We start from the raw sequence: 14,441 nt of genomic DNA on the forward strand, positions 1-14,441 counted from the left end.
GTAGTCAGTCAAAGTTTTTAATTTCTAATAAACTACGCATCATCAACTTCTCCTACTCAGCGATCTCTAAACGCAAGAATACGAAAAGTATACCGAAAGCGAGAGTAAAGTTAAGAAGTAAAAAAGAACGCAAGAACATTGTACGTCAAAATTGGCGCCAAAAAGCACCTGAGGCCCGTCAGTTTTGTTCGCTAAATGACGTCCTTAAAATTCCCGGTGACACGCCTTTCGACACGCGAGTACGACGTGATTTCAGTGCCGATCGGGAGAACAAACGGTTCGTTGCACTGGCCGGTTATCAAGACTGATTAGATAAAGGCGGTTGAGAAACGTTAGGACAGTCGTAAACTAGGCGTGACACGAGGAAGATTCTTTGGTGAATTTAGTGCGAATCGTGAGAAAAATAGGCAAGGTAGAGGGAAGAAGGTAGGAAAAAACGGCGAAGATGGCGGGCTTGGTGGATCGTCTCCCGATGGGAGGTCTTGCGCTGTCGATCGGTCTCTGCCTCGTCGTTCGGAGTGCAGTCGTCGCCGCGCACGGACAGCACGAGCATCTGCTCCGTAGACGTGAGTCTCACGATCACTTCGTTTTTATTTTAAATCGTTATACGGTCTCTTTTATCGTTCTCAGTTTTAATTATATTACTGTTAGTTATGTTACTTGCTTGTCAATCCAAAAATTCACTGTGATGCCTCAGAGGTAGATGTGTTAGGTGTTTTAGTGTTGCCACGTGCGTTTTGAGCTACGATAAGAATCTTTAAGATAACAGATCTTTTAGATAGAAGGGTTTCCGTGAAACTAGACAGCAAGGTTCCTCGTCGAATTTTCGTGTAATATTTCGTTGTAGTCGCGGTAGATCGATAAAGCGTATTTCTAAGGAGTCTTCATGACCGAGTGATCCTTTCTTTCGTGGGGAAGCAGGCCGGATCTACGCTACTGGTTCTCACAGTTAGGTGAATGTCGGCGCGCATAATTAAAGAACAAGGGTTCGAGCTTCTATTTCGGTCGAACAAAGCGTGGCACTGGAGCTCTAAAGTCACACGCGCAAACAATGAACTTCAGATTCTAATTAAACGCGTTTCTCTAAGTCGAAGATAGCATTTGCATCGTTACGCAACGATGAACGAGTAAAATTTCGTTGACTCAGCGATTAAACGCGATAGCGGTCGTTTCACAAAATTACGGGCATTGAAATCTCTGGGTGCCGCGAGTTTTGAGCGACAATGGGAGTCCAACGCAATACGTAATGACAGCTTTTGCGTTGGTACGTGCCAGCTTCGTTGCGTAATAGCTCGAAACTATGGAAGCACGCTAATCTTGCCGATCGATCCGAAAACTCGTCACCTGCGAAACGAAGATTATGTTCGCTCGAGGATGCTAAACGTGCGTGTAATAACGGAGTTCGCGAGCTGGTTCTAATTGGATCTATTACTTTGCTAATTACACTCGAAGGTAACTGGGTCGTCACTGTTTTTTTTCTTTGTCAATACGACGATTTTTCTATGTCAATTTTTCTGTCAGCACGAAGGGTCATATCGATTTTGCCACGTTAGTTTCTTATCCAGATATGAAATTCACTGTCAAGCAATAAAATTTGTTTAATAAAGCAAATTGCAATGAGTAGCAATAAAAATGCATAGTCGGTCAATAACGATACGAAGTGTTCTAGCTATAATGTTACGTGCTCTAAGCATGTAAGATGATACATTAAGCGTCACACGATACTTAGACCATTCATCGTACATTAAATAATAATTTCAAATAAGTCAAGCTTCACATTTTATTACAAATGCAGAGACCTCCGTATCTGGATAAAAGTAGATACTATCTAATCTAACTGTGTGCACAGTTAGATGAATCAGCCTGTAACCGAACGGTTCGTCATCGGTTACGCATCCACATATCCGGGTAATTCAACAAAAACAATTAGCACAGATGATCTGCGTTAAAAAAGGTGGTCGGTTAACCGAGTTCGGTTACCAGGCTGAACTTGATCGATATTAGGGCGACCGCGTTTTAACCCAATTCGAACGCGATCGATAAACTCGGGTAACAACGGCAACGGAGTTTGTTTCACGCAGTAATCCGAAATAAAAAAAGAGGAAGGAAAAGAGGAATTAATCGGTCGAAGCGTTCGATAATCGCAAGTGGGTGCGACCGAGTGTAACAATGCCATCGAATCTGACGTGACGCCGATAGAGGCTGAACGTTGAAGATCGTAAAGCAGTGGACTAGCGGCAAGATCCTCGGGAATGACGAGCATCGGATTCGATCTCTCGATGGAACACCGAGAGGAAGACGTTCGAACCGCACGAGGATGACGCCGAGGACGGTGGTCGGGTTCTCGAGGCTGTTGGTCCTCGTGCCTGTCACCGTCTGCGCGACCATCTACGTCAACGATCCACCCTCCTCGTGGTTTCGATGCAGCGACCGAACACCGCCTCCTCGTACGTATTCGCGATGCGTACAAACTAGATAGGTAGAATTAGGCCGATAGATTCGATAGAATAGACGCTAGTAAGAGTGGTAAACGCTAGAAACGAGGAAATGAAAATTCGCCAGGTACAAAGCAAAATACGGATTTTACAGAGACCTTGGCAAAGTGCCGATACGACGACGATTGCATGAGGAACGCTTATTGCTGGAACCAGCAAGCCTGTTTGTGCAAAGAGGATTATATCGTCTTCAGGAATCGCACGCACGTGGAGTGCCTCAAAGGTAATTCGTCTTTAAAAAGATTACGATATAAAAATAGTCGCTCTTAACAGTAAACCTACCGGCACATAATGTATACTTAATTTGATGTTAAAAGATAAATAAGCAAATGACAAAACATTTTGTGTACACATTAATTCTTCATTTTGATGGAGGTCAATGCAGATATTAGAAGAAACCGTTCTATAAATTATATAATTTATAAGAAGGCGTATAATGTGTACTTAAAATGAAGTTAAAAGATAAATAGTAAATGACAAAACATTTTGTCTACACATTAATTCTTCATTTTAATGGGGGTCAATGTAGATATCAGAAGAACCCGTTCTATAAATTATATAATTTATAAGAAGGCGTATAATGTGTACTTAAAATGAAGTTAAAAGATAAATAGCAAATGACAAAACATTTTGTGTACACATTAATTCTTCATTTTAATGGAGGTCAATGTAGATATCAGAAAAATCAGTTCTATAAATTATATAATTTATAAGAAGGCGTATAATGTGTACTTAAAATGAAATTAAAAGACAAATAAGCAAACGATAAAACATAAATTTGTGTACACATTAATTCTTCATTTTAATGGAGGTCAATGCACATATCAGAAGAATCAGTTCAACAAATTATATAATTTATAATAATAATTTATAATGTGTACTTAAAATGAAGTTAAAAGATAAATAAGCAAACGAAACATGAATTAGTACACACATTTATTTTTTATCTTCATGAAAATCAAGAAATATACTTCAACAAAACTGTAACAAGAAACTTGTAGAGCGGTCATTCGGTAGTTTTAGTGTCAAGGCTATCTCTCCACACGAATCGACCGATTACCAAAATTTCCGAGCAGTAATTTTCTCGTTAACACCCTCAAGCTCGTTGAACGAGCTCGTGCTCCAGAAAGGCCCCGATTAATCATCGTAGAGTTAGAATCGGTCGGCGACCTCGGAAACGTGATTCCGCGATCTTCCTCGTCCCTTTCTCACGGTCTCCCGTCTCCTGGAGCGTGTCGCTCGAGCACGAAAATCCTCCGTATTTCCCACGCGAAAAATTTGAAATTTGCAGTGGCGAGCGCTATCGGGGATCCCTGCGAGGTGGACGTCCAGTGTCAGGTCACCTTTGCGCCGTATTCCGAGTGTCGGCAAAATATCTGCCAGTGCTCCGACGGCTCCCACTACGAGGAGGGGAGGTGTTACGAGTCCGTGGGTGAGTGTTTCATCCTTGTAATCGAGACGGGCTGGTTTAACGCTTCCGTTTCTTAGGTCTGGGTAAGGTCTGCCAGTCGCATCACAACTGCTACATCAAGAACAGTTACTGCGTGACTGGGTTTTGTGTCTGCACTTTGAATTACCATCCGAACCCGCGTAATGACGGATGCATACCCAGTGCAGGTAAATACTGCTCTCTAGCTGCAATGATTATAGCAGTCGAGGGCCAAACGACAAAATAAATCAATCAGTTAATCTAGCTGCCTCCAAATCAATCTTTAACCAAATAAGTCTTTAACCAAATAAACTTGTTTCTAGAGCTGGGTGACAAATGCTCGAACGACTACGAGTGCGTGACGGAGAATTCGAGATGCATCGAGAAGTGCTTGTGCAAAGTGGACCACGTGATGTCGAGCGACGGTAAGCGGTGTCTGAAAGCCGCGGACTCTGTGGGCGAACCGTGTCAAGAGGACTCGCAGTGCGTGCTATTCCTGGACAACACCAAGTGCGGACCCGATGGCAAATGCAGATGCGTGGAGAACTGGCATCAACGCGGATCCATCTGTCTGAACGACATCGGTGAGCGACCTCCAGTAATATCCCTCGAATTCGATTAACGAATATCGTTTGCAGGACTGAACCAGCGGTGTTTGACGCACACGGAATGCGTCACGGAGACGTACAGGGACTCCAGTTCGAACGAAGTGATGAACGTCGATTGCGTGAACGGTAAATTGTGAAAAATTGTGAGAGGCAATGTTTGATTTGCATGTTTTTGTAGGTTACTGTGCGTGCGCCAAGGATTACACGATGACGGCGAATTTGCGCGATTGTATTCGTTACAGTGAAAACGGTAGTGCATTGTTGTTCTTTAGTTTCCCCGGAACTGTCGTTCCAGATCTTAACGTTGACATTCATTTGCAGCGGCTTCCATGGCTTGGCAAGGGATCCGGATACTGGTTGTTGTGACGAGTGTAGCGACACTTGCAAGTATAGTGATATAAATAGGACTATGATAGGTTAAATCACGCTTCATTACGTATTTATTTAAGAAGGATCCGTTGTAAATACGTTTCACGCGCTACCAAAGATCCACTCTTAGATCAGACTTAGTCCATATTTATTATGTTCATTTGTAACCTGCCGCGTCAGTGGACTATTTGTACTAAAATATACGTATCGACTTGAAAGCTGTCTTCTCTCGAGCATCCACGATTCTTGAATGACTTTTGAATATCTACTCTTGTAGTCTACGAACGTGTATCAAATATCTACACTTGTTTCTACGAACATGTATCAAATATCTACACTTGTAGTCTACGAACATGTATCAAATATCTACACTTGTAGTCTACGAACATATATCAAATATCTACACTTGTAGTCTACAAACATGTATCAAATATCTACACTTACAAGTATATTCTACGAACATCTATCGAATATCTACACACTCATCTTCTACGAACAACTATCAAATACACTTACAAGTACATTCAACGAACATGTACCAAATATCTACACACTTATATTCTACAAACATCTATCAAATAACTACACTTGTTGCCTTGCAACATCTATCAAATATGAACACTTATATTCTAAAAACATCTATCAAATAACTACACTTGTTGTCTTGGAACATCTATCAGATATGAACACTTATATTCTAAAAACATCTATCGCATAACTACACTTGTCGCCTACGAACATCTATCAAGTATCAACACTTATATTCTACAAACATCCACACTGTACACTAAAAAAACGAGTTGCGTGAAAGAAGTCTCCAGTCCTCCTTAATCAAATCCGCAGCCTTTTCAGCGATCATATAAACAGGCGCGTTCGTGTGACCGGTTACTATGGTCGGCATTACGCTAGCGTCGACGACCCTCAGACCATTGATCCCGTGCACTCGTAACCTGTGGTCCACCACGCCCGACTTCTCCCTGGGAGCCATCTTGCACGTGCCAGCGAAGTGACCCAGGGTCGTGGACACGTGGCGGGCAACGCAGGCCCAATAGGGATCGCTGGCGAACGGAACATCCTTGCATCCTGGGAAGGCTACTGGCAGCAGGGTCGCGTTGTATCGTTTGAAGGCTTTGGTAGATACGACTCGTAGAGCCTGCAACGATTACTTCATTTGGTTGGACTGTTTGTTCATTTAGTTGGCGGACTTTGGACGGGTGTCAAGACAGTTGCTTCACGATTAGCTAATTGTTGGTATAATGTTAGAGAAAGTTAATGTGTTAAGCACCTTGATGACGTGTTCCTTGATGATCATAATAGAGGTCAGAATTAAAATTCAGTCAAGAATTCAGTTGCTGTGAAAGTAGGAGTCTTATCAGATTGCACATGTGCGTCACGAGTGCGTCACGATAGAGCATGGGGTTAAAACGTACAAAAATATATTGTGTCAATTTAGTATCAATCGTTGTGCTATTAGATTTGAACCCCTGGAATGTATTGATTCGAGTAAAATTTATGACGTGGTGTGCGTCATGAGTGCGTCATGAGTGCGTCACGATAGGACAGGGGGTTAAAACATACAAAGAAAATATTGTGTCAATTTAGTAGCAATCGTTGTGCTATTAGACTTGAACCCCTGAAATGTATTAATTCAAGTAAAATTTATGACGTGGTGTGCGTCATGAGTGCGTCATGAGTGCGTCACGATAGGACAGAGGGTTAAAACATACAAAGAAAATATTGTGTCAATTTAGTAGCAATCGTTGTGCTATTAGACTTGAACCCCTGAAATGTATTAATTCAAGTAAAATTTATGACGTGGTGTGCGTCATGAGTGCGTCATGAGTGAGTCACGACAGGACAATAAGGTTCAAACAGACAAACAAAAATTTAGTCAATTTAGTATCAACTGTTATGCTATTGAACTTGAACTCCTAAAGCATAATAATTCGAATAAAATTAATAACGTAGTGTGCGTCATGAGTGCGTCACGCCAAGGCAGTGGAGTTAAAACAGACAAACAAAAATTTAGTCAATTTAGTATCAATTGTTATGCTATTGAACTTGAACTCCTGAGGCGTATTAATTTGAATAAAATTAATGACGCAGTGTGCGTCATGAGTGCGTCACGCCAAGGCAGTGGAGTTAAAACAGATAAGCAAAAGTTTACTTAATTTAGTATCAATCATTATGCTATAAGACTAGAACTCCTAAAGCTTATTATTTCGAATAAATTAATAACATAGTGTGCGTCATGAGTGCGTCATGAGTGCGTCACGACAAGGCAGTGAAGTTAAAACAGATAAGCAAAAGTTTACTTAATTTAGTATCAATCATTATGCAATTAGACTAGAACTCCCAAAGCTTATTAATTCGAATAAAATCGATGACATAATGTGCGTCTCAAGTGCGTCCCAAGTCCAAACAGTTCAAGGTGTCATGGACCAAAAAATAGACTGTGTACATTCGAAAATACCTGTTTAATGCCTCGAACCATGGTTCTGAGGTCGTCCTCCTGATCGTAGTAATTTATCTCGAAGCTAGGCTGGTCGAGTGGGTCGGAAGATCTCAAGGTGATTCTTCCCCTACTTTTCGGTTGTAAAAGTATGGGGACAACGGAGAAGGCGTCGAATCCTTCGTAAGCACCGAACACCTCTTTGTAGAATTCATCTGTCAGACCGAGGAGTCCTCTGTAACTGCCCGATATATCTCCAGTTAGGGCGCTTATTCCCAGAACCAACTCGATATCGGGTGCACTCCCTTTCGAGTTGTTCAAATAATCCGGAAGTACTATGGATGTGATATTTGGCGCTGGAAGGACAGATGATACAGTCAACGATAGTTGCTTCAAATGTGACGGACATCATTTTATGATTACACAGTCAAACGTCGCCGGGGGCAATGTCTCCGAAGAATTAATTTAAGGAAACTTTGTGCTAAGTCACGGAATATTTCGACATAGACGAACGAATGAAAACAACGGATTTAATTCATGGCCGCTCGTTTACATAGTCAAATGTCATCAGGAGCAATGTTTTAGAAGTTTCTAATTTAAAGGAACTTTAAATCCAAACGAAAACTACAGTGACATTTAAGCAAACGTGACAGCCAATTTAATATTTTTCCTCCGCGTTAATTATGAAAGTATCTAATCGATCAACACACAAAGAGTGTAGGCCAAAAACCAGTAGCCTCACATGTGGACACTAACAGGTCCAGCAATCATGTCCAACCTTAAACATGTCCAACATCAAAGTGTTAATTCGACAAACGCACCTTCTTGTCGCCTTTTCCAAGTCCGCTTCCGTCTAACCTTTGGATCCCGTGTGGTATCCATGAAGGCGACACATTCGGCGCCACCGGGCACCGTCAGAGGTCCCGTTCCTTTCACGAAGTAATCGAAGGTGTTCGCCAAATTGGAAGCCAAGCGCGGCTCCACAATAGTGACGCTCTCGTTCACGAGGAACGTCAACGCCGACATGCTGACGTGATCTTGAAGATTGTATCCGACCGGAAGATCCTCGATCGCCTCGATGCCCACGGACTTCAAATGCGCCTGGGGCCCTATTCCGGAGAGCATCAACAGCTGCGGCGACTGCAGCGTGCCTGAATAAACATGAACGTATTCATACATTCGAAATGACGTATAATCATCTTGATTAGAGGCGCATCACCTGCCGAGAGAACGACTTCTTTCCTCGCAGCGACGAACCATCTTCTGTTATTTTTAATAAACTCAACACCCACGGCGGTCTTTGTTTCCCTGTCGATCACGATCCTCGTAGCTCTGGACAGTTTCGACAGATGGAAATTCGGGCGGTCGCGAATGGGTCGTAAGAAAGCCTTGTTGGCACTGAACCTGTGACCGTTCCGTTGGTGGACCTGCACGGTCGAGAAGCCGATCGGCTGGCCCGAGTTGTAATCGGTTACGTCATATCCCAGCTCTTCGCCCGCTCGGAGAAAACATTCTCTCAGAGGAGAGCTGTACGGGGCGGTGGTGACGTCCAGATATCCTCCGTGACCATGAAATCTGACAGTATTAAGTTGCTTTCTCGGTTAGCTCACATCGTCAATTTTGAACAAAACTGTTTACCTAGCGTCCAGATCCAGTAGACAGTTCTCGGACTTCTTGAAGTAGGGCAGCACGTCGCGATAGCTCCACCCTGGATTGCCCTGCGCGACCCAGCCGTCGTAGTCGCTGGGCGATCCCCTGGAATAGATCATGAAGTTCACCACCGAGGTGCCTCCGACCGCTTTGCCCGCCGCCATGTTGCAACGACCGTCATTCATTGACAAACAATAACCGTCTTTCTTCGGTTCGCTCTTGTATAATCGGACGTAATCGGTGATGTGCAGTATGGGAGCCAGCAAGGGTATGTCCGTGAGAAAAATCTCGTCCTTGCCCTCTTCCAGTAACAGCACCTTCCATTCCGAGTTCTCCGTTAGTCGGTTCGTCAGCACGGAGCCCGCGGAGCCGGCTCCTATCACGATAAAATCGTACTCCTTGTCCGGGGTCTCGTCGGACACCAGGTCGTAGGACGCCGTCCAGAACGGGGAAACGAACTGGTATATCGTGTCTAGGATCGCGGGAGTGAAGATGCACTGCACCTGGGACACCAACAGAATCGTCGTTAGAGATCTCAGCATGATTCCACTTGAAAGAAACGAGTGAAAAATGCAAAAGATAACTCGACGCGAAAAATCACATGTCGCGGATTCACTTGGCGGCTTCTGACTCGAATCTGACCAAACGCTTGCGGGAGCCGCCTCCCATCGTCTGTGGCCTCTGTGATTCGAGATCGACGCGATCGGTGGCGATAGAGGCACCTGGAATTCTTGATACGGCCAAGGTTGTGACGCAGCCGAATGAAGCCTGGAGGCGAATATCAATTATGCGATCGATAGGTGTCGATGAAAGTTTTATGGGTTCACGAATTTTTATCGTAGATTCAGTGTCAATGTCAATGACGGGTGTTTTAGTTAATGAACTCTTTGAATGTTTAGTCAGATCATATGTGGAATGTTTTACAATTAGTTAGATCATATGAAGAATGTTTTAGTCAGATCACATATGAGGAATATAGTTAGATCATATATGAAGAATGTTTTAGTCAGATCACATATGTAGAATGTTTTAGTTAGATCATATGAAGAATGTTTTAGTCAGATCATATATGAAGAATGTTTTAATCAGATCACATATGAGGAATGTTTTAGTTAGATCACATATGTGGAATGTTTTAGTTAGATCATATATGAAGAATGTTTTAGTCAGATCACATATGTGGAATGTTTTAGTCAGATCACATATGAGGAATGTTTCAGTCAGATCATATATGAAGAATGTTTTAGTCAGATCACATATGAGGAATGTTTTAGTTAGATCACATATGTGGAATGTTTTAATCAAATCATATATGTAGAATGTTTTAGTCAGATCAAAAATGAAGAATATTTTAGTCAGATCACATATGTGGAATGTTTTAGTCAGATCATATATGAAGAATGTTTTAATCAGATCATATATGAAGAATGTTTTAGTCAGATCACATATGTGGAATGTTTTAGTTAGATCATATATGAAGAATGTTTTAATCAGATCACATATGAGGAATGTTTTAGTTAGATCACATATGTGGAATGTTTTAGGCAAATCACATATGAGGAATGTTTTAATCAAATCACATATGAGGAATGTTTTAGTCAAATCACATATGAAGAATGTTTCAGTCAGATCATATATGAGGAATGTTTTAGTCAAATCACATATGAAGAATGTTTTAATCAGATCACATATGAGGAATGTTTTAATAAGATCACATATGAAGAATGTTTTAGTCAGATCACACATGAGGAATGTTTTAGTCAAACCACATGTAGAATGTTTCAGTCAGATCATACATGAGAAATGTTTTAATCAAACCATATGAAGAATGTTTTAGAACAGAAATAGCTCGAGATTTCCTTGTTACTCGGTTTTTATCTCCTCCGCCTGGAGAGTCGTTAGCGACCGTGAAAACTGCATCATCATCCTTGATAGCAGAAAAATTAATGAAGTTAAGCATATGTATCTGTGTCGGGAAGTATATTCTTGCGATGCACGAATATCGAAGTGAAAGGCGTAGTCGAAGTGACAATGGGTGTTCATTAACGAAACAATGTTAAACCGATTAACGCACTATTGGCAAATTGTAATCTGTCGTCACACTTATCATACCATGCAGATTTATGATTCTTTACAAAGTGTAATTCTTTACAGATTTGTATGGTTCTTGAATAAAGTTATTTTTAAATCAAGTGTACAAAGTTTCGAAGTGAAGATCGAAAATCTGCGGGTCATACCGAAGTTGCTGCATTAACAAAAGTAGGGCGTCGAATATTGCGTCAGTGGCCCGTGCAGGTAATTGCAAAATATTTACCGATGCGATGAAGCAGAAGGACGCATTTCTTTGCATACTCAAATGTCATCTATGCTTATGACTCTCTGTTAGAAAAATGAGAAATGATCTTGTAGATCTTTAGAGCTCTTTGAAAACGTATGCAAAGTTTAGTTCAGAGAGCTTGATTTTTTCTTGCGTCAATATTGTATGAAATTTTGTATACATCACTTTTCTTGAATAAAAACGGGGATTAGAACATTTAACAATTATTCAATGTAACGTATGAAACAAGATCTCTTCGTTCGAGACATGACGTTTAATTCAGACCTTCATTCTCCCTAGAGGCAAGTTTATAAAATAAGTCGTTTACTTTGTTACTAGTACTCTCAAACGTATACATAAATACTAAAAAATTCGTAAGGTCAGCAACTTGGACTTTTGTCTGTTCCTTGAGTTACTTTCATGTTTTTGTCGCTGGAAGTTGTCACCAATTATCAGGTATTTACACTAACTCTATCTCAATGAATTCATTCGATAAAACAATGTTTTTGTTACACAATGTACTTGTTTACGAGTCAATGCAAATTAAAATTGAATCAAATGTGCTCAGCATGGTAGTTCACTGCTTCATCGCTAGACGGCGGTTGCAGTCTAAATAACAAGGTTCCTTCAATCAGAAATGAAACAGAAAGAAATAAAAAGTTTCAAAACAACCTTTCTTTGATTGCATCGTTTTTATTTTACACGTTGAAATGAATTGTGGATTTATAATATATGCTTGATTAATGCACGCTCGATCGGTGAACGCTCGTTTACTGCACGGAACTTTCGTTCATGCACAAAATCGACTGCTATAAATTTTATTAATCAAAGCTTTTAATGACGCGTTGAGCAGACGTGAATTTATTAGACGTAAATTTGTTTATTTTACGAGAAAAATAATTTTCGAAGGCTGCCTCTGCCAGTCGTCACGAGATGACGCTGGCAGCTCCGATTTTAACGCGCAACAATACAAAATTAACAAACTCTGTAAAACGACCCTCGGACAACGTTTTTAGTTCGTTAAGTCAATTACCTCAGAAATACGTCCTCGCATCCCACGCAAATTTCAATTAAGAATGTAAACTCAGCTCGCAATCACCGGAATTTAATTATAGAACAGAAAAAGTAACGCGGGAATCTCGAAGGATCGAAATATTAATTTTACCAAAGAAAGAGAATATAAGCACTTCATCAGCGGTTGAAGAAAATTTGAAACGTTTCACTTAATTCTCAGTCATTAGCGGTGAGATTACGTCCATTTACGGTAGATAATATTACTGGAGCCCTATTCCGTGTACTTTACTACGAAAACATAAAAAAGTAATTCCCCGTTACAAGTTTCACAGGGAATCGCAAGAATCCAGGAAAGTAATTCAACCCCTCTCCGAGGAAGCTTTAGAAACTTCCGGCTCGAGTTCATCAGTGGGCAAACAATTTTGAAAATCTACTAAAAAAGTCGTTTTCTCGCAAACGACCAAAGTTGCCGAGAAGAATTACGGAGCTAAGCGGAAGACCTTTTAGCCGGTGCGCTAGGTCATGGTGAATAGCTTCCGACGGGGTGTTGCTCTCCTAGGATACGTCATTTCCGAGACGATTCACGGGGTCAAACGGTCATTCGAACACATAGGAGACGAAAGAGTAAATTCGCGAGAAAAGTAGCAGGTTCCCGTGGGAAAGTTCTTTGGGTAGAGTATCGAATGGGCATCGGGAAGTAGAGCGCATCGGCGGCGCCGGAGATAGCAGAGGCTGAAGCAGCGGCAACAGCAGCAGGGCAAGAGAGCAAATTCGGTCGCGCGCGCAGCCCTAGAAGGGCGGTATGGGGAGGCTGGCAGTTCGGAGGTCTTTCAGGGGTGGCCTGTCAGTTTACCGGATGACCGCGCGAGCGCGCTGCCGCGCAAGACCAACCCTCCATTCGCGCTGCATCCGGCGAACGTGACTGGTGGTCGCGTTTCATCCTCCACCGCCGCGAAACGTTCGGTTTTTCGTCTCTGCTGCTCCGCCTATCCTTTCCTTCTTTTCCATTTTTACGCCTCGATTCATCACGATCGACTCTTTTGAGCCGCTGTCCACGAACGTGCCGTAACAGACGACGTGGAAAGTCACCACCTATCGACCGCCGTCACTGACCGGTGGTCCCCGTCTTTCGCTTTTTTTCCCTTCCTAAGCCGCCTTCTTCTTTAAGCTTGTTCTGCACGAAATTTCATCCGCTCGCTTACCGCGAATCGGTGATAAACGTCCCGTGCGAGCACGCTAACGGGGATTTCTTTTCCCTCGCGGAGAAAGTGTACAGTGTATAGTGGATGCTATCGCGAGGATCGGTAGCTAGTTCGTGATGGGGGTGGCAACCAGTTTATCAGACGTTTTCGCTACGAGAAGTCCGCCGGGAAGATAATGCAGATAAATGCCTCCGGAGGGAAGAAACAGTAACAAAGGATTACATGTCAGGTACGTTCTTCCTTTTTTACTGCTACGAGTTTTTCTTTCTTAATTAAAACTTTTAACAAGTCTTCGATCAAAACTTGATCAACTTTCAACAGAAACAGTCTTGCCATTTTTCTATTTTGTTTACCCTCCCGATTCGCACGTCTACGTGACCTTTCGATCGCGTTTGGCCATAGTCAGAAGTCGCGCTTTTAACGAGACGCGCTAAAATTAACGTCGGAGCAACTGGAACAGAAAAAAAAGTTGCAAACATACGTTTCAAGGGAGTATCATTAATCGACCGATCTCGACCTCGACTGTAACCTCGATTCAAGGTTTCGCGTACGCGGCTAGGACTCCGCCGTTGTATTTACCTTCGCGTCTCTTCAGAAAGGTAAAAGTACGTAATGTTGCGCTGTACCGTGCTGTAAAGCACGAATTGTATTATTCAGAAGGTGCGGTACGTGGATGCGGTTAAGTATACCTTTATACCTTTATACCGGTGGAATGGTTCTGCCCGAGCACTCCACGAGAAGAGCGTGGTAACTCGAAACGTACATTGTACCACCGTGAAATGATGAGCTCAATAATTAATTACCGTTAACGGAAAGCTTTTGTTCCGTTCGCGGCGTCGGTTTTTCGTTCGTATCGTTTCACGATTTACAGTCGTTTAAAGGAGGAGATTTTGAAAATTATATTT

General features: G+C 42.1%; 3 protein-coding genes across 6 annotated transcripts in view; 2 read left to right on the top strand and 1 right to left on the bottom strand.

Moving 5' to 3' along the window:
• The first annotated feature begins 771 nt into the window (after positions 1-771).
• LOC100875487 (uncharacterized) lies at positions 772-5,119 on the top strand. The gene is made up of 8 exons (XM_012285938.2): positions 772-2,447; positions 2,590-2,718; positions 3,787-3,927; positions 3,984-4,112; positions 4,248-4,508; positions 4,563-4,658; positions 4,711-4,782; positions 4,854-5,119. Exons 1-8 carry the CDS (start codon positions 2,318-2,320, stop codon positions 4,931-4,933), a joined length of 1,038 nt encoding a protein of 345 aa, XP_012141328.2. The 5' UTR covers positions 772-2,317; the 3' UTR covers positions 4,934-5,119.
• LOC100875377 (glucose dehydrogenase [FAD, quinone]) lies at positions 3,417-12,663 on the bottom strand. Of its 4 annotated transcripts, none has more exons than XM_076540279.1 (7): positions 11,606-12,663; positions 11,241-11,510; positions 8,992-9,771; positions 8,573-8,928; positions 8,175-8,504; positions 7,375-7,709; positions 3,417-6,054 (listed from the first exon to the last, which is right to left on the bottom strand). In XM_076540279.1, exons 2-7 carry the CDS (start codon positions 11,351-11,353, stop codon positions 5,689-5,691), a joined length of 2,280 nt encoding a protein of 759 aa, XP_076396394.1. In that variant the 5' UTR covers positions 11,354-11,510; positions 11,606-12,663; the 3' UTR covers positions 3,417-5,688. The 4 variants fall into 4 exon arrangements, with proteins under 4 accessions (XP_076396394.1, XP_076396395.1, XP_076396396.1 ...); XM_076540280.1 differs by having other exon boundaries at positions 8,992-9,506; positions 9,588-9,771; positions 11,241-12,663; XM_076540281.1 differs by having other exon boundaries at positions 8,992-9,506; positions 11,318-12,663.
• Positions 12,664-13,627: 964 nt separating this feature from the next.
• The window catches only part of GABA-B-R2 (gamma-aminobutyric acid type B receptor subunit 2), a 71,148-nt gene continuing 70,334 nt past the window's right edge, over positions 13,628-14,441 (top strand). Inside the window, exon 1 of the mRNA XM_076540267.1 lies at positions 13,628-13,765. The gene's annotated coding sequence lies outside the window, so the exon portion shown is untranslated. The remainder of the gene's footprint in view (positions 13,766-14,441) is intronic.

The sequence above is a fragment of the Megachile rotundata genome, chromosome 15 (genome assembly GCF_050947335.1).
Source record: "Megachile rotundata isolate GNS110a chromosome 15, iyMegRotu1, whole genome shotgun sequence".
In the NCBI taxonomy this organism is placed as follows: Eukaryota; Metazoa; Arthropoda; class Insecta; order Hymenoptera; family Megachilidae; genus Megachile; species Megachile rotundata.